The sequence below is a fragment of the Salvia hispanica genome, chromosome 2 (genome assembly GCF_023119035.1).
Source record: "Salvia hispanica cultivar TCC Black 2014 chromosome 2, UniMelb_Shisp_WGS_1.0, whole genome shotgun sequence".
NCBI lineage: Eukaryota > Viridiplantae > Streptophyta > Magnoliopsida > Lamiales > Lamiaceae > Salvia > Salvia hispanica.
Window position 1 is genome coordinate 39,229,741 of NC_062966.1, and position 26,713 is coordinate 39,256,453.

Consider the following 26,713-nt stretch of genomic DNA (forward strand, 5'->3'; position numbering starts at 1 on the left):
ACTATTTAAACTTCTACAAATCGTCTAGGGCTATAATCGTCTTTTCATTTCATTCCCCCCCAAAAAAATTCACAATTTAAAAGCCCAAATGTTTATCTTCCTCCCAAATTCAACGCGCAGATTTGTTGAATCATTTCTTAAAATTAATCGAATTTGTATTATCCGTGCTGAAAATTTAGCTGGAAGTTGAATTCTGTTGAAGGATTTTCGTTCAATTTTTCGCTTAATTTGTGGTTTTCAAACTCCGGTAAGGACTCAGTATGTGCTACTGTATTTGGCTGCTTTGATTTTTCGATTTTTGTTTCGTTTGCTAATTAGGTTGAGATTTTACTGTTTTTCAATTCTAGAATGAGATGGAGATCACCGATTTGTGTAATTTTCTGATTTTGATTGATAATTGGTTCTGTTTGTGTGCGAAATTGGGGCTAGATCAAATTGGGAAATCAAATCATCGAATTTTAGAAATGCCAGCATATTCGTTCGGGAGTGTTGGGGAATAAGAGCTATGGTGTTGATTGGATTCTAGGAAAATATGTGCTTATTCATTGACCAATCTTTGGATTTTGTAGCAATTGTAATTGTGGAGAAGAAGGTGCTGTGAACATTTCCTCATTGATTTGGTCTCAGGCTGTGTAAACACCATTCTGTGCATCAATTGATTGAACTTTTGTGATTCCTTATGTTATGTAGCTATGCTTACAAGGAATAGTGATTACTTTTGCTGAATACTGATCAGGATGGTAGGGGGGTTAGCGGGGGCTTAGTCCTAAATCACGAGGATTTAGAGAGTAGGAGCAGGTTGCTTAAAAATAATGGATAATACCTTAAATAGGTGTTTGGTGTAATTATCGATATTTCCAAATGCTCCAGTGCACTAAAGGTTTTTCTCTACACTGTACAATGTGCGTGGTTTGTATGTATATGTATGGAAAGCATCTGAATTTGATATTCTTCCAATTTGGCAACTGTTTTTTTGTATGTGTACTATCTGATTTTGATCTTCTGTTTTGTTGTGTCTATCATGGAATTGCTTCATTTGTCTTGTCTTTGGAACACCTATTGTAGAAATTTCACAGAGTGTCAGTCTTATCGCCTATTGGCAATTTAAAGAAGGAAGGGAAAAAATGTTTTCTAACTGTAGAGATAAACTTTCATTTAGCAGTGAACTACCCATTAGAGACAGTGGCAAGAGCAATATCCCCTGCAAGGTGACCTTAAAATGGGCGAAAAAGCATGTTTAAAGCGCCTCCAAAAGGAATATAGAGCCCTATGTAAAGTAAGTTGTCTTTAACTTCTGGAAATGTTTGAAATCTCAGGCATCAGGCTATGGGTATTCTTTATAGTGAACTTCATTAGTATTATAAGTATATTCTAATAATGTCACATGCAGGAACCTGTCTCCAATGTGGTGGCACGCCCTCTACCAAATGACATTCTTGAGTGGCGTGAGTTTCTCCCGGCCTATTCATTTAATTTGACCTCAATGTTTTTATAATTTTTAAACAGGATGTGGTTCCCAACTCTTTCTGAATTTTCATGGTCTTGTTATCTCTCTATATAAATTACAAACATGTTCATAAGCATTGTTTGCTTTCGTTTTTTTTTCCCCTCATGAATATACATTAGTTTATTTCTCATTCATTCGACAAAATTTACTTGTCCACAAGTAACATAGTTAAACTATAAGATCAGCTAATAATGGCTGCTCATCCACATTTTCCTGCTGAATCATATTAGTTGATGCCTTGATGGGAGGTTATTTCCCATCTTTTATTCTTGTCTAAGATGTTCTTCATGGTACTGACTGTTGAAAAGACGAAGAGGGTATTTCCTGTGTGATGGGTTTCTTCTTTTCAATTATATGCTCGTGAAGTTTAGAGCCTTTGATGTTGATTATTTTGCTCTCAACTTCTAATGATATCTTGTGACTGTTTCATCTACTAATGATATGGCTCTGTTTCCTAATTCTGTGATCAGATTATGTTTTGGAGGGAAGTCAAGGAACACCCTTTGCAGGTTTTGGCTCTTAACTTTTTTTCATCTTCAGCATGTCCGAGTCTGGATAAAAGTTATAAATGGGTTGCATGTGTATCATGTTTATCTGCAGATGAACTACTAATTCTTTTAACTCTTGAATGATTTATATCTTTGTACTAAATTATTGTCTTTGATTTTCTATTACAATCTCTGACCATTCAAGGTGGATATTACTATGGAAAAATAAAGTTTCCACCAGAGTACCCATTTAAACCTCCAGGGATCACGTAAGTTTTTGACATTATGCCATGTGTACTGCTTTAGGCATGATCTGGAACTCTACTGTTTAATATTTTAGTCTGAATGTTCTCTATTTTCTCTGTAGCATGACTACTCCAAATGGACGCTTTATGACACAAAAGAAGTTGTGCCTGTCCATGAGTGATTGTAAGTTACTCGGGGTTGAATAGGCATATTATTCCTCGTGTTTTTTGTACTCATTTTCTTGTGTCACACTTCTTGCTTGATTTCCTTTCAGACCATCCTGAGAGTTGGAACCCCATGTGGTCTGTCTCAAGGTAAAGGGTTGTCGAGAAAAATATTGCACTTCATTTTCTCTACCAAATTCAAGTATATTGTGCTGATTTTTCCCATTTCTATGCAGCATACTGAATGGGCTCCTCTCATTCATGGTGGGTTCCATACTATTTGTAGAGGAGAGTTTGTTCATTTTATTATATATGTTTGACATTTAATCCCTTACATATTAAACTAGTTTCCACAGTCGAAATTTACAACCATGTGCTGTTTGTCTCCTATTTTGTTGCAGATGGATAACAGCCCTACCACTGGCAGTGTCTCAAGTACAGAAGCGGAGAAAAAGAGGCTTGCAAGTGCCTCTCTGGCTTTCAATTGTAAAAAGTAAGTCTTACTTAAAGCAATGGCTTCTCTTTTATCGTCATTTCTTTGTCTGCATAAGATGAATTGGAGGTTGCCACATGTAACTTTCATTTCATTTCATTTGTTGTTGGTAAATCATTAGCTAAATCTGCACTGCTCCACCATATGTTTAGGGGAATGTGATAATTCATTCACCAATATATTGCTATTTAGTGAGAAACATAAATTACTTGTTTTGCATTCAAAACAGCCCAACTTTTAGGAAACTATTTCCAGAGTACCTAGAGAAATACGAACAACAGTTGGCAAGCGAGCAATCTGCAAATCAGGCAGCACAAGAACCCGTCAGGGATGAAAACCCCCGCCCCACTTTAAAGAAACGCGGATCCAAGGTGGACCAGAATAATATAGATGTCCCGAAAGAGATGAATATCCAGCAGAAACGCCGGTCTTTCCCTACCTGGCTGTCGCTGATGCTTGTTTGCATTTTTGCTGCCGTAATGGCTCTGCCCCTGCTTCAACTTTGATGACATATGACCACCTTGAAAGGGATATTTTGAGTGTGATTTAGGTGTTATATTAGCATCTGTAATGATGTCGCAATCTGTCAAATTACTTGATATCTTATAAGTCTTAATGTACCTAAACAGGACCTATACAGTGGTCGTGCAAATGAAGAAAATGTGATTTGTATCCATCTCCATACTCTTAATCGTCCGCCCCATTTTTCGTTTTTTGTGTGCGTTTATTCCTTTCGTTGGGACGGGGCTACTGCACTATGGGTTAGCATGTGGTAAGAAAAATTATTGTTCTGAAATATGTACCAATCTCTAACAATATAGAATGAGAAAAGGAGATGAGGATATCAAAGATGAGGCAAAGAATCAAACTTGGATAATCTTGATAGATATAATAAGCTCTTTGAATACATAGATAGCTATTACATTGACAAGATTTCTATCCAAACACTCTTCTGTTAAGAGGATGAGGCAACATCTCCTCCCTCAAACAGAGAAGCCAACCTATACATTTATACAACAATTTTAGCATATTCCAATTCATATGCTTCAAGAATCAAAGGAAATAGAACAAATTATCCATCTCACCACCTCTCCATCATTCTAAGCAAATCATAGCTCAAAAGTTTTGAACCATAATCGTCTCAATCAATCAAATAGTGAAGCCTCAATCTCCAATTTGATCATAAAACCAAATCAAAGCTCATTTCTTGAACCATATATCAATCAACTCAACCCTCTAACTCCTTGTTCAAGATCAAGAATTCTAGGACTAGAAGGATTCACCCTTCTACTGCCACTAAGCAGCCTCTTCAACGACCTCAGCCTCGTTGGGACTGCGGATTTCTGCTCGTCTTCCTCAGACCCACTACTCGTGGAAGCCACTGAAGACGAAGACAACGACGACGGTGATGATGAGCTCGAGGTCTCTGCATTGCCTTGATGGCCCTCTTCAGCACAAGGGCCAAAGGTGCTAACTTGAGTCTCATTCCCCCAAATCAACACATTGGTTGGGAAATTAGGTATCTCAATTGCAACAACAACCGAATCCTCCACCGCCGGAGCTTGAATCACACCCTCCTCAGCATCACCCGTGGCGAAATCCGAGGAGCTCGCCACGGGGTTTCGACAGAGGGGGCAGGTGGAATGCGATTGGAACCACATGTCAATGCAATCAACATGGAATCCATGGTTGCATTTGGGCAAAAGTCTTGCCTTTTCCCCCTCAGAGACTTCACACAGACACACAGCGCATTCCAGCCCCTCTTTGAACTCCTTTGGATCGAACATTGTGATGGGTATGGTTTTGAGGAGGGAAGGGTCCAATCCGCGGCGGAGGGCGGAGGGCGGCGGCGGAGCGTCGTGGGGGAACTCGAGGCGGCGGCGCCGCCTCGTGGCGGTGGCTGTGCTGGTTTCTTGGCGGCGGTACCAGAACCACTTGGCGTAGAGGTGGAGGCAGAAGACGAACACCACGACGAAGAAGAGGAGGACGATCGCCACCACCAGTATCTTCCCTGTCAGCTCTATCACTCCCGTGTCTCCGAATCTGCCGCCGCTTCTCTCCGCCGCGTCGCCCATTTTTCTCAAGAATTGGGCCAAGATTGAATCTTTTTTGCGATGCGATGAGAGAAATGAAATGGGTTTCTTGAAAGATTGAATCTTTTTCGTGATGTGATGAGAGAAATGAAATGGGTTTCTTGAAAGATTGAATCTTTTTGTGAAGTGATTCAAGAACTCAAAAGGGCTCCTTCAAACGGCTGAGGGGAGTGATTCTTGAAATTGAGATGAGCTCTTGAGGTTCAAAGAGGGTGAAAAGGGGGCTAGAATTTGAAGATGAAGTTTGAAAATCCAATTAAGTGAAAAAATGTGATATTTTGCTACTGGAAAATGTGATCTTTTGAGGAATGTGATTGGATTCTAAATGCATAGAATAAAAAGAAGCTGGCTATGGAAGTAGTGAAGGTGATGAAATGGTGTGAGGCAAAGAGAGAGAGAGAGATAGGCGCCTAGAATAGGGGCCAAAGACCAACTGCAATTTGAAGAATGATTCTAAATTTCCAATTGAAGTGATATAGGAAGAGGATATGTGTATTACTCCTATTTACTCATATTAATTTTTTGAACAATTTGGTAATTAGTTAAGATGATATTCTTCTTTTTGGCATATATTTTGAGAAAATAATAGTAATAAATAGTTAATGTTAAATAGAAAATAAAATAAAAGAGAAAATAAAAGTAATATAGAAGAGAGCCTATTCTATATTATTCTATCTGATTTTACTTTATCTTCGCTTTAACTATTTATTACTACTATTGTAAGATAGGTAAAAAAAATGTGTCAATTTTAGATGAGATGGAAGGAGTAATTACTAATTACTAAGTATATGTGAGATGTATGTGGATGATTTGGGATAAGATTATGGATTTTTTTTATCCAATAATATTAAATTTACAATAAATTTATGGGTTTTATCACATGTACATTTATTACTTCAAATCAATATATTCATATGCACGCAGCACGCATCCCATCATGCGTTCAAAGTGATAATATAGAATATATATTGGGGTGCTAGTTTGGTTTTTATTGGTTGAATACAATAAAATCGAGTTTTATTTTTATTATAAGGGATTTAATATCAAATAATATCGATTTAATGTTGAGCAGTCGAATACTTAGAGCACCATATAAAATACAGAAAATAGTACTAAAGCTAAGGTTGGCATAACTCAATAAATAAATAAAAAACAGAAGTGATTGAAAAAATATTTGTGGAGATGTCAATTAAAGATAATAAATTCGAAATAAAGTTATTTTCATCAAAATGGCAATTTTCCATTATGATGATGAGTCTTGACTTATGCATGGTTCATTAGACATAAATTGAGATTAATTATCTTGTTATTAGTAAAGATCAAGAAGTTTGTTGATAACTAATCTAGCCAAATTTGATAACGATAAGCATTTCCTTTTGGCTTTTGCATTGTTCAACCACTCAATTTTTGAATTTGCCAAGATGTTGACATATTTTTAAAAATAGAATTATTTATATCAAAATTTAAAATATAGATAAATTATTAAATAGAACAATTAAAAACTTATTGTTATAATGTAGATGGAGTATAATTTTATTGTTATTTAAACCTATTGAGTTCGAATTAAACCCATTTTTACCTAACCTATCCTCTTGAAAACTTAATTTTGATTCAAATAATTATTGATATTAGACATTAAAAAAATGATTTTGATCATGGTCTCAACATATTCAGCCATTTACCTATCATTTCCCCCATAATTTAGGATTTTTGGTCAACAAACTTTCCAAAAGTTTGATTTTATTTTCTCCCACCGAAAGAAATATTTCTCCTAACTTAGGTAAGGTAGACAAAAAAGTCAAAAGTGGTGCGTATATATGAATTCTTGAAATTTATTAAACCATATTAGGACAAAATGATGAATATGAAATGATTTTCCCTCCTAATTAGATATAATCATATCATATTTTTTACTTACTCTTTACTTGATTACGATTTGAATTTAATATACGTTTAAGTAGCCTAGTCCATAGCCTAATTATTTAAGTTTGAATAGGAACATGCGACAAGATCTGTGATTAATTATGGGACGAATAGATGTGGATAGGATTATAATAGTTAAAAATGATCCACCTTTCAAATTTTGAAATAGGGCTACGGATGGTATACATACTAATTTAGTTTAATTTTTTAAATTAGATTGAAATTTTTAATTATTATATCAATATCATTATTCGAATTCATTATTTTTCAATTAAAAGGCCACATTGTGTGTGATCGTGTGTTATAATTGTTGTTTGGAACAATTATTTGGTTTGAAGCGGTTGTAAAACGAGTGCTGCTCTACGATGGATGAGATTGACAGATAATACCAGAATGTGTGTGTGTTGATGTTGCACATTTGCTCTTATTTTCTTGTGTATGTTTCGCGTGTTTTATGTTACTGTATTATTTTAGTTATACCGTTTTTTTGTTATGTTGATTTCGCTATTTATATTCTAAAGTGTCTATGTATTGTTGTTAGTTAATAAGTACTGCTGGTTTAAATTTATATTGTTAATATAATAGCCACTTTTTAAAGAGTAATGCCATTATATTAATTGGCACAATTAAATTTAAATAAAAATTGATTTATTGATTAGTTAATTAGTAAAACTATTTAATTTATCTATAAAAATATTTTATTACGACTATTATATCCTACATTGAAGTTAAAAGAAACATTGAATTTAATATGAAAATGTAATAAGAAAATCGATCACATATTATGAAATAATACAATGTTGTCACATTGTATAAAGTCAATTTTGTCGACAAGGGTGAAAGCCAGCCCACAAGATGTAATGATTAAATCTTAAGCCATGGTTTTGCGACGATAATTATGACATATTTAGTGTATGTAGTTGGGACAAAATCATAGCATTCTCTTTTTTTTTTTTTTTTTTTTTCATTTTGACTCCTAGGTATTGTTCCACTCTACGATTTAACTATAATAAATGTGGCACACCGAAAAAGCTTTCAAATATAACAATTTTGGAAAAAAAAAAAAATCAATTATAGCCCAATTCATGAATTTACTTTCAATACTAGTAGTACTAGTACTATTAGGCAACACTAAAAGTAATGTCGAGTAAAATGTTACTCTTTTCATTCCTATTAATACAAGATTTGTTCAAGTGGTACATGCACTTAATCGACCATATTAGGACCAAACATTTTTAAGGTGCAATTCGATGACTTTTGTTGGTGTTTGAGGATAAACTATAGCAAAATTGTGCTAGTCGTATTCACAACTTTCTTCGATAAAATCTGTATTTACTACTCGATCAAAATTGACTAGTATGATGTTCAATTTTTTACTTAACATGGCCAATAAAACTCATACTTCAGTTAAACGAATCTTGTTATTGATAATTGACCTTGTCAATTATAATCGAAACGGAATCGAAATCGAAACTATAAACCAAAACTTAAAAAATTCGGATAAGCATTTATTGTCTTCACGGGACAAGTGACATTAAGCATTAAGCATTAATTAGAGTGTTGGCAATAAGCATTATTGAAGAAATTATATTTGTAAAAGAATTAATGATGGTATGTTGGTTTTAAATTTTTAATGTTTAGACAAAATTAATGTGTATCTCTACATGGGACAAGTGACAACCAAATTAATCGATTGATGTTGTGTTGTAAAGTTTTTTGGCATTATACTTTTTTCACGATTTTTATTCGTATATTATTGTCTTCACCCTCTCAATTTGGACACATATAAATATAATTATGTCCAATCAAAAATAGTAGAAAAATGATTTATTTGCTCCAAACTAGACCCAATTAACCATGTCTCCTAGGTTCAAGCCCAATTTAAAACATTGTGAAAAAAGCCCATTAATTTTTCAGTTTTAATTTTAAAAGTATACTACATTGCAATAATTCCTTTTTAGTGGGTAGAGTACAACCTTATTTAATAATTTTTTTTTACTTTTGACCTTATAACCTTAAATAAGTTATTCATAGTATTAATTACAAACAAATTATTGTTTATATATTTTGTGATTGTATTTCAATTATGACCAATACTAACAATTTCTTCATAAAAATCAACTCGAAAGAACAAAAATATATGCATACCCTATAATTTGATTAAAAAAACCACCAATTCTATCAAGTATAGTAAATTTTTTTTGATAAAATTTGCTTAGAGCTTAATATTGGCCAACAATGAAGTAATAGTGTAGAAACAATCACATAAGTAATAGCAAAAACAATAAGTAAAAACCAACGGGACGTAGCGCAGTTGGCAGCGGAGCTGTGGTGACCTTGAGGTCACGACTTCAAACCCTGCCATCCGCGGAGAGACTTGTAAACCATAATCTTACATGTGGTTAAAAAAAAAAAAAAAATTAAGTAAACCATAATCTTAATACGACGTCGTCAAATAAACATAGGTAAATGTAAAAGAAAATACTAAAATTTTGTAGAAAAAACAAATAATAAAAATGTAAAAATATATTATCATTATCCACCGGCGGTCTCCCACACCAAAACAATCTGTGTGTGGCTCTCACTTCGCTCCTCCGTTTTATCACATTTCACTTCCTTTCTCTATCAATTCTCGAATTCTCTTCCGGATTAATCCGAATTCCACTCTGCTTTTCCGATTTTTGAAGTTATTGCATGGAATTCCATCAACCGGCGGCGATTTGTGGCTGTACCTGAACAGTGAGCTTGGATTCCCGACTTAATGAGCTCCCCATGCCTTTATTAGGTGAATTACCTCGAAAAAACCCCTACTTTATTGTGCTTGTGCAGCTGTGAGGGTTTTGCAATGCTTTTGTTTTGGTGATTCACAACTGTTTGTGTAATTGCCTGAATGAATTTGAAAACGTTGAGTGTTTTTTTGTGTTTTGTGTCACAGATATTGCTATTTCACAGCCTTGCTCTTGTTTCCTCAACAATATAATTGTTGATTTACAATGCTTTTGTTTTGGTGATTTACAACTGTTTGTGTAATTGCCTGAATGAATTTGAAAAGTGGAATGTTTTTTTGTCTCTGTGTTTGTGTTGCAGATATTGCTATTTCACAGCCTTGCTCTTGTTTCCTCAACAATATAATAGCATTTAGGCCGGAATTCGATCTTGGTAAGAGAGTTGTAGTTGGGAATGATAGGAGATTGGTATTGGCATCCACATTTTCGGGGAGGGGCTTTTGTAATGGAGGAAAATTTGGTGGGGGCTTCACCTCGGGGAGAGCCGGGGTATGGCGGGGTAGGCTGACGATAAAGGCCGTTGGTACGCTTGAAATTGCGAGTGTAACTTGCAAAAGTGGAGGGGTGAAGAGGCTTCAGAATGTGTTGATGATGGATGTTGATTCAGTGAGGTCGAATTCCACTGAAATTGAACCGCCACAATCTTCAAGTGAAGACTCAACAGACGTGGACGAGAGGGAGAGGTTGAGACGGATGAGGATTTCCAAAGCGAATAAAGGGAATACGCCGTGGAACAAAGGCAGGAAGCACAGCCCAGGTGATGCAATGCTCGGCATTATTAAGTGAATCATATTAATGAATCGAGCAATGTTTTAAATTGTTGTTTATGTGCAGAAACCTTGAGGCGGATAAAAGAAAGAACAAGGCTGGCAATGCAAAATCCTAAGGTGATGTCATGTAAGAAACTGAGATAGTTCTGTGAAAACATCAATATAGGAACGAGAAAATAGGAGAACCAATTTCGTGGTATCATAGTTAAATAAACTTTCTAACTAAATTTTATATGATTGGTGATAATTTGGTATATTTGTTTGTATCTCTTTCTGAATAGACTTGGAAGTTGTCTTGAATCAAATATAAATCTAAAGGCCTAGCAGTTTTAAAACATCATGTTGATGTTGTTTAATTGTTGTCTAATGGAGTATAATCTAGTTCTTGATCACTGCGTTATTGCTTTCTGTTGCATCTCTTTTGGTAAGGCCTTCTCTTTCATTGTTAGCTTCATCTATTCCACTTATCAGTTCTATCATTAAGTTATGTATTGATTTCTGACGTTCTAATGATTTATGACAATGTAGGTTAAAGCCAAACTGATTAACCTGGGGCATGCTCAAAGGTAGGCTAATTTTCCCGTATATTTCGCACATTCTTTGGTCTGGCATTTTAGCCACTATTTTTACTTGTTTTCCTTTAGGCTATGAAAATGAGTGCCTTAGGTGTTTATGCTAGAGTTCACATGATTTGGGCTGCATTTGATAGATTTAAGGAAACTGATCTCATTTGTATGTCTTCATTGGCTTTGGAGATCACTGTTTTTCTGCATCCGTGCAGTGAAAAGACGAGGTTGAAAATTGGAGCTGGTGTCCGACTTGGGTGGGAGAAACGCCGTAAGAAATTGATGGTCCAGGATACTTGCTACTACAGCTGGCAAAATCTAATTGCAGAGACTGCCCGGAAGGGTCTTCAAGGCGAGGAACAATTGCAATGGGACTCGTACAAGATCTTGGATAAAGAGCTCCAGCAGGAATGGCAGCAGAGTGTTGAAAAAAGAAGAAGCATGCCTAGACTGAAGGGAAGCAAGAGAGCGCCCAAATCAGCAGAGCAGAAGAGGAAGATATCAGAGGCCATAGCTGCAAAATGGGCTGATCCCGTAAGATCTCTGTTCCTTCCATCGAACTTCTGTTTTCTAAAGTTTCTATATGTTTTACTGCATGTCCTAAGCCAGCATCTGAATCTTGCATTTACGTTTCTCGTATAAATTAGGAATACCGGACTCGGGTTTACTCTGGTCTAGCGAAATATCATGGCATACCAGAGGGGACAGAATGGAAGCGTAAGAGAAAACCTCCTGGTGAGAGACAGACTCAAAACAGAGGTCGTAAAGACAAAGACAATGACAAAGACGAGAACAATGATACTCGCAAGACGAAAAGCGTAAACCAACGAATTAGAGCAAAGAGAAGCAAAGCACCATCATACAAGGACCCACTGGCAAGCACCAAACTGGAGATGCTGAAAAACATTCGAGCCAAGAGAGCTGCTGCTGTTGACGACCCGAAAACTGAAGCCGTCATGAAGGCCAAGTAAGTTCTTATATCCATAGTCGATTGCTTCTATTTGATTTCTGGAATTTATATGTGGTTGTAGATAATACTTCTATTTGTTTATGTTAGGTTAATTGATTTTATGTGTTTGTATAATAAACCTATTCTCATTTGATCCTCTCTGTGTGTGCATATATGTATACGCAGGTCGTTGATTGCAGAAGCTGAGAAGGCAGCCAAGGCGCTTGAAATAGCTGCTAAGACGAGCCCTCTCGCGCACGCCTCTTTGATGGAAAGCCGGATGCTGATCGCGGAAGCACATAAGCTCATCGAATCAATAGAAAGCGAAGATGCAACAGCATCCGTTGAAGACGAGAATGGAATTCAAAATCTTGAAAACGAAACGTATGCAGACGAGCAAAATTTGGAACTCATAGAGCCAATGAAAGTAAACGGGGTCCACAGCATCTCCGAAGATCTTGAAGAATCCGACAGCTTCAGTTTCGATGAGTTCATTTTCGCAGATTTCATCAACGGCAACAGCAACGGCTCGAGTCCTTACCCTCTTGAAACAGAAGCAACCGGGTCCAATGGCTGTATCTCATCAGTGTTGGATGGCATGATCAACGGCTCTGGTTCGACCTGCGCTGATAATAAACCAAACCCTAACGGGATCTCAGCTCATAAACAAACTCCGGTCGTCAACCGGCTGGAGCCGGAGGATGAAAAGGTGGCTAAGAGAGAGGCGAACGTGACCAAGAAATGGGTTCGTGGGAGGCTCGTTGAAGTCGAAGAGGAAGAAGCAGCCTAGGTTAGTTCTAGCAAGTTTTAGAATTCATGCATAGTTTCTATACATTTGTGCTAGGAAGTATAGAGTGTCCAATACTAGGTTTTGATGTCCAAGAATCATACTTAAATCTCAGTAAAAGCCATGAATCTGATTCATTCCATCTTCATGTTTCAAGTGTCAAAATATCATTACATTGATGGGATTATATTTATACATGTGATGAAGATTATTTGGAGACAAGAAATGTAACAAATGTCACATGCTCTTTACTTAGAGCACACTACTTGTTCAAAGTAGAGAAGTGGCCAGTTTTTGAGATGGGAATCAACTGTATTTTCTATCTCCCTTCTCTTTCTTGTCTTTTCTTCTATAGATTGGTGGATCTCCATATCCAATTCCTTGTCCTGCAAAAGCTTACTATGATTACTAGTATGAAATATGCAATGCAAATTAATTAAGGAATGGTACACAAAAGCTTAATCAAATTATTTGAATTCAAATAATTTGAACACCATTTATGTCATCCATTAAACCAGAGTTAAATACTTCCTCTTTCCACCAATAAATACCGTACCTGTTCGACAATAAAAATCTCATTTTGCCAGTACCTGTTCGGCAATAAAAGTCTCATTTTGCCAGTTTGATCCACCGGCCAATAAAAACCTCAATTCAATTTTACTACTAATGGTAAATAGATCCACATTCTATTGATATATTCTACTCATATTTTATTACTCTATCCGTCCCAGATTATGAGTCACCAGATTTTAAGAAAGAGTTGAAGTGTGTAATAAATGAAGTGAGATAGTAGAGTGTGTAATAAATGAAGTGAGTTGTTTGAATGTAGTTCCCTCTTGACTTTTTGGGGTAGGTTAAGTTTTTTATTTTTATTTTGGTTTATTTTTATGTAGATAATGACATTTTGATGTAATTTTGATAAACAATGAGGTAAGTAAAATTGTATGATTAAATATGAAAAATTCTAATCTTAAACTGATGGACTTTTATAGCAAAAAGTAATCTTAATCTGGGACGGAGAGAGTATAAAATTAATATACTCACGTTCAATTTAACTATAAACTTCTATTTCAAGAAAATTATTATAATTAGCTCCAAAGCCAAAGGTATAAAGAAATTTGGATTTATGAGCTGATAAAACTGAAGGGCAAAAAAACTCACCGGAATCGCATTAGGCACCGGGAGCTTAGTGCCATGGACGGCAGCGCGGTTGGCCGCTTTGCCAACCATCCACCGCTGCCCGAGGCGGAACACGGCAGCTCCGCCGTGGTTTCTGCTCAGCGCCTTGGTTATTCCCAACATATTTTCGCCTTGAATTCAACTAATTAGTTGCATGATAGAGTGGGAAAACAATCATAAATACACAAGAGAACTAAGTAGTCTGGTCTAGAGACATCTGGAATATTGAAAACTGCCACATGGCAATCCCACCGATATCCATGATTATGTCATGGTTTTTCTCTTTTACAAATTTAGTTAAACATATTAATTTTGGTGATAAAATTCATAAATATATGTCTGACAGTGAATTTTCGTGCCTAATTCACTAGTCACTACAATGTTTAAGTCTATAAATTTTAAGTTTGTGCAAAAATACCAACCAGAATTCATGATGTCGGACAAATTGCCTCTAAATTTATTTATTTTCAAAATAGTTTGGTTTTTACCGTGAATTTTAAATATTGTATGTAAAGTCATGAACTTTATTAGACTGTGTAAAATTCACGTCCTATCCGACTCGATAGATTTCCAACACAAACTTATCCTACTTGGCACGCTGGAGGCGTGACTTGGCAAATGCCAAATTTAGGGTTCAATTCGAATCGTGGAACTAATGCTACTTTTATGCTGAATTCGATTTGTATGTTTATGTCGATTTGTATGCTGAATTCAATTTGTATGTTTTCATTTGTATTACTTATGTGTTTGTGATAAATCCAGGTCAAAGATTGCAAAGATACAAGAGAAACAATTATAATTAGTGGAGTTTTGTCAAATCACGCCTTCGGTGCGCCACGTAGGATAAGTTTGTGTCAAAAATCTATCGAATCGGATCAGATGTGAAATTTACACAGTCCGATAAAATTCATGACTTTTCATGCAATAATTAAAATTAACGGAAAAACCCAAACCACAATTTGCCTTATTAAAAACTAGTCACTTTTTAAACACATAATAAATTCGGTAATGGGCCGATAGTCTTAAAAAATATGAGCCGGGCCCAATAAAAGTTTTGGGCCGATAAATGTAAACAAAGCCCATATAAAACGGGTAATGTTGCAGCTGGCTGAGACGGTTGCAGGTCACTTTCCACCGACGATCTTCTTCTCCGATCAACCAGTTATACAGAGTTAGCTGTGGCTTCTCACTCTTCCCTTCCAACCAAACACGCCTTAATCTCCCTCTCCCTCTCTCACACAAAAACGATACGTCTATTACCGGAGAGAATAAGCATACAAGCCTAATTGCTACTTCTACAGCCGCATTTCCTCGATTTCACGCCCAGTGCGTGAATTAGTGTGATGGAGAGGGAGCTATCGGATGAGGAGGGGGATCGGGAGAATCTGATTTCGCAAAATGCGAGGCGGAACCAGAACGACGCCGTAAAGTCGCCCGATCGCCACAATCACCGCTCGGCTTTCCGAATCGAAGACGAATTGAGGGGCAGAGTCTCCGGCGCCGCGCGAAGGTTCAATAAGAGGTACATTCTCGCGATTTTTCTGCCCCTGGTGATTTTGATTGTGTATTTGACTACCGATTTGAAGAGCGTGTTCCAGATGCGAGTGCCGTCGGTTAGGGATATTGGGGGTGGTGGTCTTGTGGTGAATCGAATGCGTGAATCTGAGCTGCGTGCTTTGTATTTGCTTAAGCAGCAGGAAATTGAGCTTGTTAAGATGTGGAATTATACTACAGTGGTTGGTGGATCGAATTTTAGCTTGGTAAATGGTAGTGGCTCAGTGAATTTGAACTCTGGTAGTGATGATAGCGTGTTGGAGGACTTTAAATCGCGAGTTTTTGGGCAAATTTCGTTGAATAGGCAAATTCAGGGGACTCTTTTGTCAGGTCATGAGAGTGAGGCTTCTGTGGATTTGTCTGCAAATTACTCGGATTCGAGTTTGTCTGACTGGACTAGGTGCAAGAAGGTGGATCAGAGATTGGCTGATAGGAAGACGATAGAGTGGAATCCTAAACCGAACAAGTATTTGTTTGCTATTTGTGTGTCAGGCCAAATGTCAAACCATTTGATTTGTTTGGAGAAGCATATGTTCTTTGCGGCTTTGTTGAATCGGGTTTTGGTGATCCCAAGTTCAAAGGTGGACTATGAGTTCCATCGGGTGTTGGATATTGATCACATTAATAAGTGCTTGGGGAGGAAAGTTGTGGTGACCTTTGAAGAGTTTGCAGAGAGCAAGAAGAACCATTTGCATATTGACAAGTTTATGTGTTATTTCTCGTTGCCACAGCCGTGCTTTATGGATGATGAGCGTGTGAAGAAGTTGAAGGGGTCGGGGGTCTCTTTGAGTAAGGTTGAGGCTGTTTGGAAGGAGGATGTTAAGAAGCCAAATCAGAGGACTGTTGAGGATGTTTTGGCAAAGTTTTCTTCAGACAGTGATGTCATTGCAATCGGAGATGTGTTCTTTGCTGATGTTGAGAGAGAGTGGGTGATGCAGCCAGGAGGTCCGATTGCACATAAATGCAAGACTTTGATTGAGCCTAGTAGGCTTATTTTGCTTACTGCTCAACGTTTCATACAGACGTTCTTGGGGAAAGACTTCGTGGCTCTTCATTTCAGGCGCCACGGCTTCTTGAAATTCTGGTACTTTTTACGCTATCTTTTCAGGCATTGTTACATGTTAGTTAGTGATTCTATGTGACATGAATTTCTCAATGGTTTCTCAGCAATGCCAAACAACCGAGCTGCTTTTATCCTGTTCCGCAAGCTGCAGAGTGCATCAATCGAGTTGTTGAGAGGGCTAGTACTCCAGTAATATATCTATCTACCGATGCTGCAGAAAGTGAAACTGGTTTACTTCAATCACTTGTTGTCTTGAATGGGAAGACTGTACCACTTGTTCGGAGACCAGCTCGTAATTCAGCTGAAAAGTGGGATGCTTTATTGTACAGACACGGACTTGAGGGAGATTCTCAGGTGGGCTTACCTTTTTTTCTGGTTTCTCTAATCTTATTTCATTCCATTTTGTTGCTTCTATGAGTCTATCACTGTTTGGGTCTGGTTTCAAACAATTGTTTCACTCTTAAGAATAAAAAATAGACACTTGATCTTGAATCTATACATACTAAGAACTAGCTTTACATCTTCTTGGTTATGCATGGCGTTGTCTAGGGGGTGGAATTTCGTTTTGGTCGATAGGATAGATAAGATTGATAGAATTGATAGATTTGGAGGATACTTAGATTATCAAACCCAACTTTGGAGTGATTAGTGAGATATCAGAGACTTTTGGATACTACTATTTGAATAAATTTACCCAACACTGTAATTCTCAAATGTGTGAAGGTTGAGGCGATGCTGGACAAGACTATTTGCGCTCTTTCTTCCGTCTTCATTGGATCTTCTGGATCCACTTTCACCGATGATATTCTACGCCTCCGCAAGGACTGGGGATCATCATCACAATGTGACGAGTACTTGTGCCAGGGCGAGCTTCCAAACTTCATTGCAGAAGATGAGTGAATCTCGAATCTTGTACATCCATCTCTCCCTGTGAAGATTCTTCTGCTCTCTTTTACTGTTTGACATGCCAATCCTTCAAAATTGAGTCGACTCTACTAATCTAATAGCTTAAACTGCTGAATCTTTATTTATTTTCGTGGAATCCGTTGAATATGCTACCATGGGAAGCTGAGGGTGACGGACGGGACGGCTATATTTATTTGGACACTGAGTGTAAATGTGATCTTACCTGATTTATATTGTTCCATAAATGTAATAAGAGCTTCAGCCATAAATTTCTACTTGCTATGCAGTTTTGTTCTCCATAAAAGTTAGCCTTAGTAGGAGTCTGTTTGTTGTATACAGTGCCATTTAATCTTTAGGTTAGGTCTACTTATGTACATTAGAGAAAATGTTGAATATCCCTTGTGAACTATCTCTGAACCAAATTTTGAAGTTCCTTTGTCACTATGTTTTCTTGTCGATGCGAGACTTGATCAATTTCGTTCGATGATGCATTTATCGTCTATCTACATGTGGTTCGTATGTGTGAAGAATTCATCGATTATAACTAGAACTGTCTGAGTATGGTTTGATTCGAAAGTTCGGTATGTTTTGATTTTGGTAATTTTGGGTTGGACACACTATCACAATTTGTGACGTTTTCCCTTCACAGCGAGCTGTTGACTCTCGTTTACGAGCTTCCTCGGCCACGATCACGTCTCGCTGCTGGGAAGTCTCGTCTTTCGTTTGCGAACCCTTTTCCCGGTGCATTGTTGATTCCCTTTGATTTAACTGTTTTGAATTGTATAGGCATATTTACTACTCGATTTATGTACACATTCATAAAAAACTTCAATTGAATTTTTAATCTTACTAGCAAATTATGTTTATATTTGATTATTTTTAAAGAATTAAATTGAACTCAAATAAGTTTATAACCACAAATATGAATCTTGAATATAATTAGCACAGGGTATTCGATCGGTTCGGTTCTAACCGAACCGAATATCCGGTTAACCGAAATTGAAGCACCAAATTGAAACCACATTGGCCTCGGTTCGGTTCCTCGGTTAACCGAACCTGAACTGAAGTTAAAAAAAAAAATTGCGGTTCATAAATATGATCGGTTCTCTCGGTTTTTAATAAAAATAAATATATAAACATGAAATTAATCGGTTCTCTCGGTTCTAACCATCGGAACCGAACCGATAACCGATCAATGCCTTGCTACCGGAACCGAACTGAACCAATAACCGAAAATTTTCGATTGTCGGTTAACCGAGATTCAACATTTTCGGTTCGGTCACGTTTAACATATGCAAAAATGTAGAAAATTAAGCACTCAACAACCGCCGCCGCTGAATTTTGTAAATTTGCAAACATTTTCGCTCTCAGATTTCATTTCTCTAATAGGAATCAGTTCTTCGTCTCGAATTTCCGAAAACAACGTTCCCTCACCGTGAATCTCTTCTCAAACACAAATAGCTCCAATTTCAGCGATTTTAATTTATTTTTTTTAACAAAATGAGGGCTAAAGTTGTGGTGTTTCCGATCAGAGGGAGGAATTGGTGTTTCAGCCGATCGATTGATCCTTCTGCGGCCGCCGCTCAGCCATCCACCGCTCCGTCGACGGTGAAGGAGCTCTGGAGCAAACTCTCCAGCGATAAGCCATCCGAGGACTCGAAAGTCGAGCTCGCCGTTGATTTCTTCGCAAACAAGGTCTTGATGTTGGATTTTGTTTGTTTCTGATCGGTTGCATTTTGTTTTATCTTCATCTTGATTCGTGCGGAACGGTTTAGTGGTAAATGATTTTGTCACTTGCGATGATTTACACTTGTTTAAGTGGATATACCGTCGCTGTTGCTTTGTGCTGCGTAGTTTATTGTGCATTTGGTGTTTCTAGGGATTTTTGGGCGACTAATGTGAAAATTCAGTACTGATATTGCATTTGGCTGGAAATGTATAAGGAGAAGGTTCGTGTGATTTTGATTGATTGCATGAATTGTTTTTGGTGAATGATCTCACTGGTGAGTGGTGAGTGATAAGTGACAGTGTTATCATATGAAACCAGTCACATAATGCATTATGGTTGTGGCTCTCTGAGTTGTTATTGATTGATTTTGTGTTATCTTACTGATCAGTGTATGTCTATCTTCTTTGTTCATGTATTTCAACTAGAATACATTGCTTCTTCTCCGTTGGATAGTGTTGTTATCATTGAGTAATACTCCGTTGGATAGTGTTGTTATCATTGAGAAGGTTCGTGTGATTTTGATTGATTGCATGAATTGTTTTTTGGTGAATGATCTCACTGGTGAGTGGTGAGTGATAAGTAACAGTAATATCATATGAAACCAGTCACATAATGCATTATGGTTGTGGCTCTCTGAGTTGTCATTGATTGATTTTGTTTTGTTATCTTACTGATCAATTTATATGTCTATCTTCTTTGTTCATGTATTTCTACTAGAATACATCCCTTCTTCTCCATTGGATAGTGTTGTTATCATTGAGTAATACTCCGTGTAAAGTTTGTCACATAGTACTATGAAAGATCGGTTGCTATAAGAAATTAAGATGAACATATTTGACATCACAAAGTAGTAGTACCAATAATGGTATCTTGATATGAAGTGTGAATGGATTAATTAATGTTTGGAAAGTTACTAGGTTTTGAGTGTGTCAATCTAACTGTTAGCATTGGTAATATATATAGATGAATGGAGCTTGGACTAAGCTGGAGAAGGCGCCCCAAGGAACTTTAAAGAGTAAAATTCATGGGTATATTTACATGCATGATATTATTCGTGGTCTTTTCTTTTGAGTTGTGAATTATTTTTGCAGCTCACTAGCCACTAAGCTAGAGTTTGTGGAATGGGGAAAATGTGTTCTCAGTACCGTTTAAATTTAGCTGATCTTTCTAACATGTAGGTTGGGAGTGAAGTTATTGTCACGTGTGAAGCCATCAGAAATCTTCTTTAAATCTATTCCAAAGGAGATTAATAGAGTGGATATTGTGTATCCATCGAGGTAATCTGATTCCATTCCATGTATGATCATGACATCTTTAGTCAGTACCCCTCTCTTCTCCACCTATTTTGAAGCCGGCCTAAAATCTAAGATAAAATGAAAATGCAAATTTTGAGCTGCATATCTTGCTGGAGAACAGCATGTGAAATCTTGTGCAAGAGAAATCATTGGGGAAAGATCATAATATTGGTGTATATTGCGAAGCCCATTTTCATTAGTGCATGCATACTGCTATGCACCTCACAAAATGATAGAACTAGGAATAATTTTTAGAATTTAAAAGTTCAAGCAACCAGAAATTTATGGGAAAACAAAATTAGTTATTAGAAGATTAAAATGTCATGCAGTTGTTACATGATTTGATTTGTGGAGATATATTTTCTTTATACTCTGCGTCTACCCGTGGCAGTTTGAATCCAAGACTTGTTCGTCGAAGACTCCGACATCTAGCATTCAGGTAACTTTATTGAATCTTATGTGATAATTTTCGCAAGCTTGATCATAATCATCGATTTTTAATTGAAGAGTAGCACTATATCTCATGTTGTACTCTGGCTTTATTGTGCCAAGGCATGAGTATCATAAATGTAGCATGGCTTCTGTGCCTAGGTTTCATCGTCTATAGACTTCCGGCTTCCCCATTTTTTTACTGTTATTTGATTAGGTTGTTAATCTTTCTGGCAATGAATGCATACCCCTTAAACATTTATCATTCGAATAAAATGTGAAACATGATTACCAGGGGATCGGTTATTCACACAAAATACTTCTACTGCTCAGCCATGATGGTGCCTTTGACATCAGTTTTCATGGTATGCCACTGAACCTAAATATGATTCGATTTTATCTTGTGCTCTATTTCCTCTATTCAATAAGTCAATCCTTTTTCATCAAATCTTGGTAATCATATGCAGGTTCTTCCTTTGCCTAACATCCCATTCTTTTGGCTCTCGTTCCGCGCCTATTCTCACTGGAGAGCATCACAGGTATGGGATCATCAGAAAACATTTTGTCAAAAACACAACCGTTTTCTTTATTTGCTTACGACTTTCATTTTCCTTTTAGGGAAGTGAAAAGCTGATGCACTTAGTCACTGATGCCTCCTATCGACCTAATCCTTCTGATCAGACGTCCAAAACCGAAGATAGTTCCACTCAAGACAAAAACAGTGGAAATTCGACGAATTCTCTATTCGTAAGAGCATCATTTCCAACTTACCTCCACATCTTGGAATAAAAATTTATGCCAGCCAATAGTTTGATGTGTGAAAGTTCGTAACATGGCTTATTAGGTTCCGCTAGAAACTAATTGCCTCGGGATGTTTTGTTATCTTGCTTAGGTTTTTCAGCCGTCGGAAGAACTGGAAAAGCTTATCCAAAAGAAGGACAGCGAGAATGGTCTGAGTGAGTGCGCGATATCGAAGATTTGCCAGAAACACTACCTGATAGATGCAGATGTGAAGAAATACAGAGATTCTGTTTAGCCATCAGTTTAGTTAGATGCTACTTTCCAGTTTAGTGAATTCCATTCATTCTTGAGAAATTCTTTGCTATTTACCCTTGTTTTCCTGGTTAGAATTTGAGCAAATCTGTATATGTCCCTTGTAGAAAAAGCAATAAAAATTGCCCATTAAGTTAAGGCAATGGTGCAATAAACTATAATCTGGGTTCATGAATTCTGAAATTGGGACAAATGCAATGGATTTGTTATTTTAGATATGTAACTCCATTTTTGCCAAATGCTTATACTATTTTTTTTACTTATTTTCAGTTCATGAAAGAATATCACTTAAAGATTGTTATTATTATCATAGGGTGCACTATCGTCAATAAATGAAATTCTGTAAAAAATCAAGGCAAATTTTAGCTCTTGAATCATTACACTTAAAGCATTACATTATTAGCCGAGCCACATTATTAGACTACACAATCTATATTATTAAACAAAAAAACGTACTCCCTCCGTTCCATAGTAGTAGAGTCATTTTGCCATTTTGGTACGTTCCATAGTAGTAGAGTCATTTCGTTTTTTGGTAAAAGTCAACACATTTCTTTCCACCTACTTTACTCTCTCTTACTTTATTCTCTCTACATCTCTCTACCTTTTTCATTTCCTATTTTATTCTTCATTTACATAACTCACCTAACACAACTTTTTCTTAATCTCCGTGCCGAAAAGAAATGCCTCCACTACTATAGAACGGAGGGAATACATTATTAGACTACATAATCTACATTATTAGATAACACGTGACATTAAGCTAACGATTGCATCACAAAATCCAACTGGAATTTGCTTTCATTTTTGATAGAATTTCACTATTGATTTGATCACATCCCTATCATAATATCCCTATCATAGTATGTGATTATGAATTTAGTAAAAGATTGTGTTAAATTTGACAATAAAAAAATAAAATAAAAAACTAGAATTTCCTAAACTGGGCTTTGTGACACACTAGGCCCATATCTTATTAGGCCTGCAAATCGGCCCATTACTAATTTCACAATACAATTCGAATAGTAATAACTTGTTTTTCACTCCTTAAAATTGCTCACTTCTTCTTTCTCCCCAAGAAAGGTTTCACTTCACCGAAAACCAGAAGAAAAATTTGATTACAATTTGGGGAGATGGCGCACGATCCAGAGGATGAGATCAAGGACGAGAAGAACCCTAAGCCACTCGATGAGGATGACATCGCCCTCCTCAAAACCTATGTAAGTGTTTTCTCTTCTCTCAATTTTGTTTATTAGCCCTAATTTACCGGATTCTATTGCTTGTGTGTTTGTGTCTCTGGACATTAAATAGCTGAAATTCGGTGCTGTTTATCTTTGTAACTCGTGCTTTTTTTATTTTTGTAGACTGAGGGAATTAGGATCTAGCTGATGAATGTTTTTAGTGGAAATTGGATTTGTTTAGTTTTCCATGAATTTAATTAGCTGATTGTCGGACTGAACTTAGGTAGTTTTAATGTTATTGATGATGCTTCGTGTATGCTAATTGTAGATGGTTTTGGTTCTGAACTGGGATGTGCTGAAATTTCTGCTTTTTGCTAATTTTTAGCTCAATTAGCAAGTGCTTTTAGTATCTGCTGAAAATTTAGAGAACTTTCTGTTTACTATTTTTGAGCTTAATAATTTCTAATTCCTGTATTTTGAACTGGGAAAGTTTTTTTTTTAATGTGTAAGCAGTTGTTACGCCGACTGGCTTTGTATGGGGACACATGGTATGTTTCGGTGTGGCAATTGAAATTGTTTGTATGTTGGTATATGCAGGGTTTGGGACCTTACTCGAACAGCATAAAGAAAGCTGAGAAGGAAATCAAGGAGATGGCAAAGAAGATTAATGATTTATGTGGTATGCAAATGTGCTGCTTCCGCTCTCATTTTTGTGCCTAGTTAGTATACTATTTTGTTGCTAATCTGCAGTTTTCCAATTCATAACAGGTATTAAGGAATCGGACACAGGTTTAGCTGCACCAAGTCAGTGGGATCTTGTATCTGATAAGCAAATGATGCAGGAGGAACAACCTCTTCAGGTATTACTTTCTAGATGTCTACTAAACATCCCTCTAGACTCACAACTTGTGATATAGCTTTTCCCCCCCTCTTGGTATAGGTTGCACGATGCACAAAGATTATCAATCCAAACACAGAGGATGCTAAATATGTTATAAATGTCAAGCAGATTGCCAAGGTATGTTCTTGCCTCATTCTTAGATTTGCCCCAATAATGTTTTTATTGTTCATTCCTGTAAAAATAAGAAGAGATGGGTTAACACCGCCTTATCTATACATATATCTAACCTCTCTTGTATCCTACCTCATACTAGTGGCAGTACTTGATTGACATTTATACTTTTCTTTTGTTGCTAATGTTGTGTGGTTAATCTTGTTTATCATGATTCATGTGTTTTTTCTGTTGCAGTTTGTTGTGGGACTGGGTGATAAAGTTTCACCTACTGATATTGAAGAAGGCATGCGTGTCGGGTGAGATTTTCCATCTTTATTTTCATCTGTCCAAGCAATCGGTTTATCTGTAGCAGTCATTTTTTCTTGTGGACCTAAAGTGTCTTGATGCATTGCACAGTTGGAGTTTTCATGGTTTATTCTTCTCTTTACTGAACTGTATGTGTGATGTTAACTCACTGTCTCCCACTAAGAATTGGGTTAATCAGCGCATGAATATCCATTGACTCTGAACATATTGTGATCTGAGAATTCCTGTCCTTTAGGACCTGAATATTTGTCTTCTCCTCTTATCTTGTTCATTGCGAAAGTGAGATGGCTTAGGACCTAAAAGAATTCACCAATCCACAGTTGTTACTTTTTATTGATAAGCAGATATAGAAGATAAACTGTATACATTATCTTTCTGGAGTCGGCATGCTTAAGCCTGAGATTCTGATTGCTGGTCGTGTGGGGTTTTCTTATTTGTTTCTTTTGCTGCCCGTAATCTGAAGTTTAATGCCTGTTCTCTTGCAGTGTGGACAGGAATAAATATCAAGTTCAGATCCCTTTACCTCCAAAGATTGATCCAAGTGTTACAATGATGACAGTGGAGGAAAAGCCAGATGTTACATATAATGATGTTGGGGGATGCAAGGAGCAAATTGAAAAGATGAGAGAGGTTTGTTATGTGATGATGCTGTAATGTTGTCGGCATGCCCTATAATTATAGGTTTAATTTATCAACCGGAACTGAATTTATGAATATTAACGGTTATCCTCAGGTGGTTGAGTTGCCTATGCTTCACCCTGAAAAGTTTGTTAAGCTGGGGATTGATCCTCCAAAGGGTGTTCTGTGCTATGGTCCTCCTGGAACTGGCAAAACTCTGCTAGCAAGAGCTGTGGCTAATCGAACTGATGCATGCTTTATCCGTGTTATTGGTAGTGAGCTTGTCCAGAAATATGTTGGTGAGGGAGCTCGCATGGTTCGTGAACTATTTCAGGTGCCACACCCTCTGATTTGCTATTTTCCTTGCACATTATCATCTTAATTGGAATGTACTTGATGTATCTTTTCTCTGTTCCCCTCTGCAGATGGCTCGCTCCAAAAAAGCTTGTATTGTATTTTTTGATGAAGTAGATGCCATTGGAGGTGCACGATTTGATGATGGGGTTGGTGGAGACAATGAGGTTCAACGCACCATGCTCGAAATCGTGAATCAACTGGACGGATTCGATGCTCGTGGGAACATCAAAGTTCTTATGGCAACAAACAGGTTCGTACTTGGTACTGTATTTTGCCTTAATTTGTAGCTTTTTCACAGTGGGCATCACTTTTAGCATGCACAGTAGTAGGATCATAACTATCAAATATGTAGGAGATGCACCTACACCGGTTCATCATCCCTTTTCCATTTGATGAATTATAACAAGTACTTACTAGCTTAGCTTATTTATGCATTTTTGAAGCCAGAGTTGTCTACTTTCTTAAGTTAAGGATACAAGAGCCACATTAAATGCATTATTGACTGAATCTTTAATAAAGCAATGTGTTTGAACATAATATGATTGCTTTTGGTCACTGAGCTTTGCATAAATTTTCCAAGCACTTCATTCATTTAACATGTTCTCTCTATGCAGACCTGACACCCTTGACCCGGCCCTTTTACGTCCTGGACGACTGGACCGGAAAGTCGAATTCGGACTGCCAGATCTAGAGAGCAGGACCCAGATCTTCAAGATTCACACACGCACAATGAACTGTGAGAGGGACATTCGATTTGAGCTTCTTGCTCGGCTCTGCCCAAATTCTACTGGTAAGATGTTAACTAATGCCTGCATTGTACCTGAAATTAATTTGATGGGATGCTAACTGGCTCTCTCTCTACATTCAGGTGCCGACATTAGAAGTGTGTGCACAGAAGCAGGAATGTACGCTATCCGTGCTAGAAGGAAGACGGTCACCGAGAAAGATTTCCTGGACGCTGTCAACAAAGTCATCAAAGGATATCAGAAATTCAGTGCCACACCCAAGTATATGGTTTACAATTAATCACTCTATCACGTTACTCTTTCTGTATGCTACGAGATACACAGCTGGAGCGACATACGTCTCAATCTTGGCTGCCAATTCGAAATGGTACGCAGTGGCAAACTCTGGCTTTATTCACCTTTTATTTCAGTTGACATTGGCATTTAGTATCTCTGCTCACTCTGTACCGAACTCTTCTTGTTTAAATGTAATTTGATCAGAATGAAAGTGAATTTATTTTGTGGATTTGTTCA

General features: G+C 37.0%; 6 protein-coding genes across 11 annotated transcripts; 5 read left to right on the forward strand and 1 right to left on the reverse strand.

The window, feature by feature from the left end:
- The first annotated feature begins 69 nt into the window (after positions 1-69).
- Positions 70-3,574, forward strand: LOC125203242 (probable ubiquitin-conjugating enzyme E2 33). 2 transcript variants are annotated; one of them, XM_048101552.1, is made up of 10 exons: positions 70-247; positions 1,160-1,276; positions 1,391-1,445; positions 1,978-2,016; positions 2,201-2,264; positions 2,363-2,424; positions 2,516-2,555; positions 2,642-2,669; positions 2,807-2,898; positions 3,128-3,574. In XM_048101552.1, exons 2-10 carry the CDS (start codon positions 1,220-1,222, stop codon positions 3,402-3,404), a joined length of 714 nt encoding a protein of 237 aa, XP_047957509.1. In that variant the 5' UTR covers positions 70-247; positions 1,160-1,219; the 3' UTR covers positions 3,405-3,574. The 2 variants fall into 2 exon arrangements, with proteins under 2 accessions (XP_047957509.1, XP_047957508.1); XM_048101551.1 differs by having other exon boundaries at positions 71-247; positions 1,163-1,276.
- A 175-nt stretch (positions 3,575-3,749) lies between these two features.
- LOC125204685 (RING-H2 finger protein ATL3-like) lies at positions 3,750-5,418 on the reverse strand. Its single transcript, XM_048103392.1, has one exon. The coding sequence runs from the start codon at positions 4,971-4,973 to the stop codon at positions 4,122-4,124; it is 852 nt and encodes a 283-aa protein (XP_047959349.1). The 5' UTR covers positions 4,974-5,418; the 3' UTR covers positions 3,750-4,121.
- A 4,039-nt stretch (positions 5,419-9,457) lies between these two features.
- Positions 9,458-12,914, forward strand: LOC125205437. Its single transcript, XM_048104364.1, has 7 exons — positions 9,458-9,699; positions 10,002-10,457; positions 10,535-10,587; positions 10,999-11,036; positions 11,252-11,570; positions 11,684-12,003; positions 12,172-12,914. The coding sequence occupies exons 1-7, from the start codon at positions 9,687-9,689 to the stop codon at positions 12,773-12,775; spliced, it is 1,803 nt and encodes a 600-aa protein (XP_047960321.1). The 5' UTR covers positions 9,458-9,686; the 3' UTR covers positions 12,776-12,914.
- Positions 12,915-15,073: 2,159 nt separating this feature from the next.
- LOC125205535 (O-fucosyltransferase 36-like) lies at positions 15,074-19,125 on the forward strand. Of its 4 annotated transcripts, XR_007173772.1 has the most exons (5): positions 15,074-16,589; positions 16,673-16,922; positions 17,292-17,480; positions 18,124-18,215; positions 19,007-19,125. XR_007173772.1 is itself a non-coding variant. In XM_048104546.1 (4 exons), exons 1-3 carry the CDS (start codon positions 15,295-15,297, stop codon positions 17,466-17,468), a joined length of 1,722 nt encoding a protein of 573 aa, XP_047960503.1. In that variant the 5' UTR covers positions 15,074-15,294; the 3' UTR covers positions 17,469-17,480; positions 18,124-18,338. The 4 variants fall into 4 exon arrangements, 3 of the variants coding, with proteins under 3 accessions (XP_047960503.1, XP_047960502.1, XP_047960505.1); XM_048104546.1 differs by lacking the exon at positions 19,007-19,125 and having other exon boundaries at positions 18,124-18,338; XM_048104548.1 differs by lacking the exons at positions 18,124-18,215; positions 19,007-19,125 and having other exon boundaries at positions 15,362-15,473; positions 15,550-16,589; positions 17,292-17,930.
- On the forward strand, positions 18,801-22,196 carry LOC125205536 (uncharacterized protein C23H3.12c-like). Of its 2 annotated transcripts, none has more exons than XM_048104549.1 (8): positions 18,801-19,169; positions 20,167-20,231; positions 20,382-20,480; positions 20,890-20,937; positions 21,223-21,292; positions 21,395-21,466; positions 21,546-21,674; positions 21,820-22,196. In XM_048104549.1, exons 1-8 carry the CDS (start codon positions 18,975-18,977, stop codon positions 21,961-21,963), a joined length of 822 nt encoding a protein of 273 aa, XP_047960506.1. In that variant the 5' UTR covers positions 18,801-18,974; the 3' UTR covers positions 21,964-22,196. The 2 variants fall into 2 exon arrangements, with proteins under 2 accessions (XP_047960506.1, XP_047960507.1); XM_048104550.1 differs by lacking the exon at positions 18,801-19,169 and adding an exon at positions 19,361-19,423.
- An 837-nt stretch (positions 22,197-23,033) lies between these two features.
- LOC125204939 (26S proteasome regulatory subunit 7-like) lies at positions 23,034-26,713 on the forward strand. The gene is made up of 10 exons (XM_048103713.1): positions 23,034-23,197; positions 23,756-23,837; positions 23,927-24,018; positions 24,099-24,176; positions 24,408-24,469; positions 24,965-25,109; positions 25,213-25,431; positions 25,523-25,704; positions 26,069-26,244; positions 26,323-26,713. Exons 1-10 carry the CDS (start codon positions 23,111-23,113, stop codon positions 26,478-26,480), a joined length of 1,281 nt encoding a protein of 426 aa, XP_047959670.1. The 5' UTR covers positions 23,034-23,110; the 3' UTR covers positions 26,481-26,713.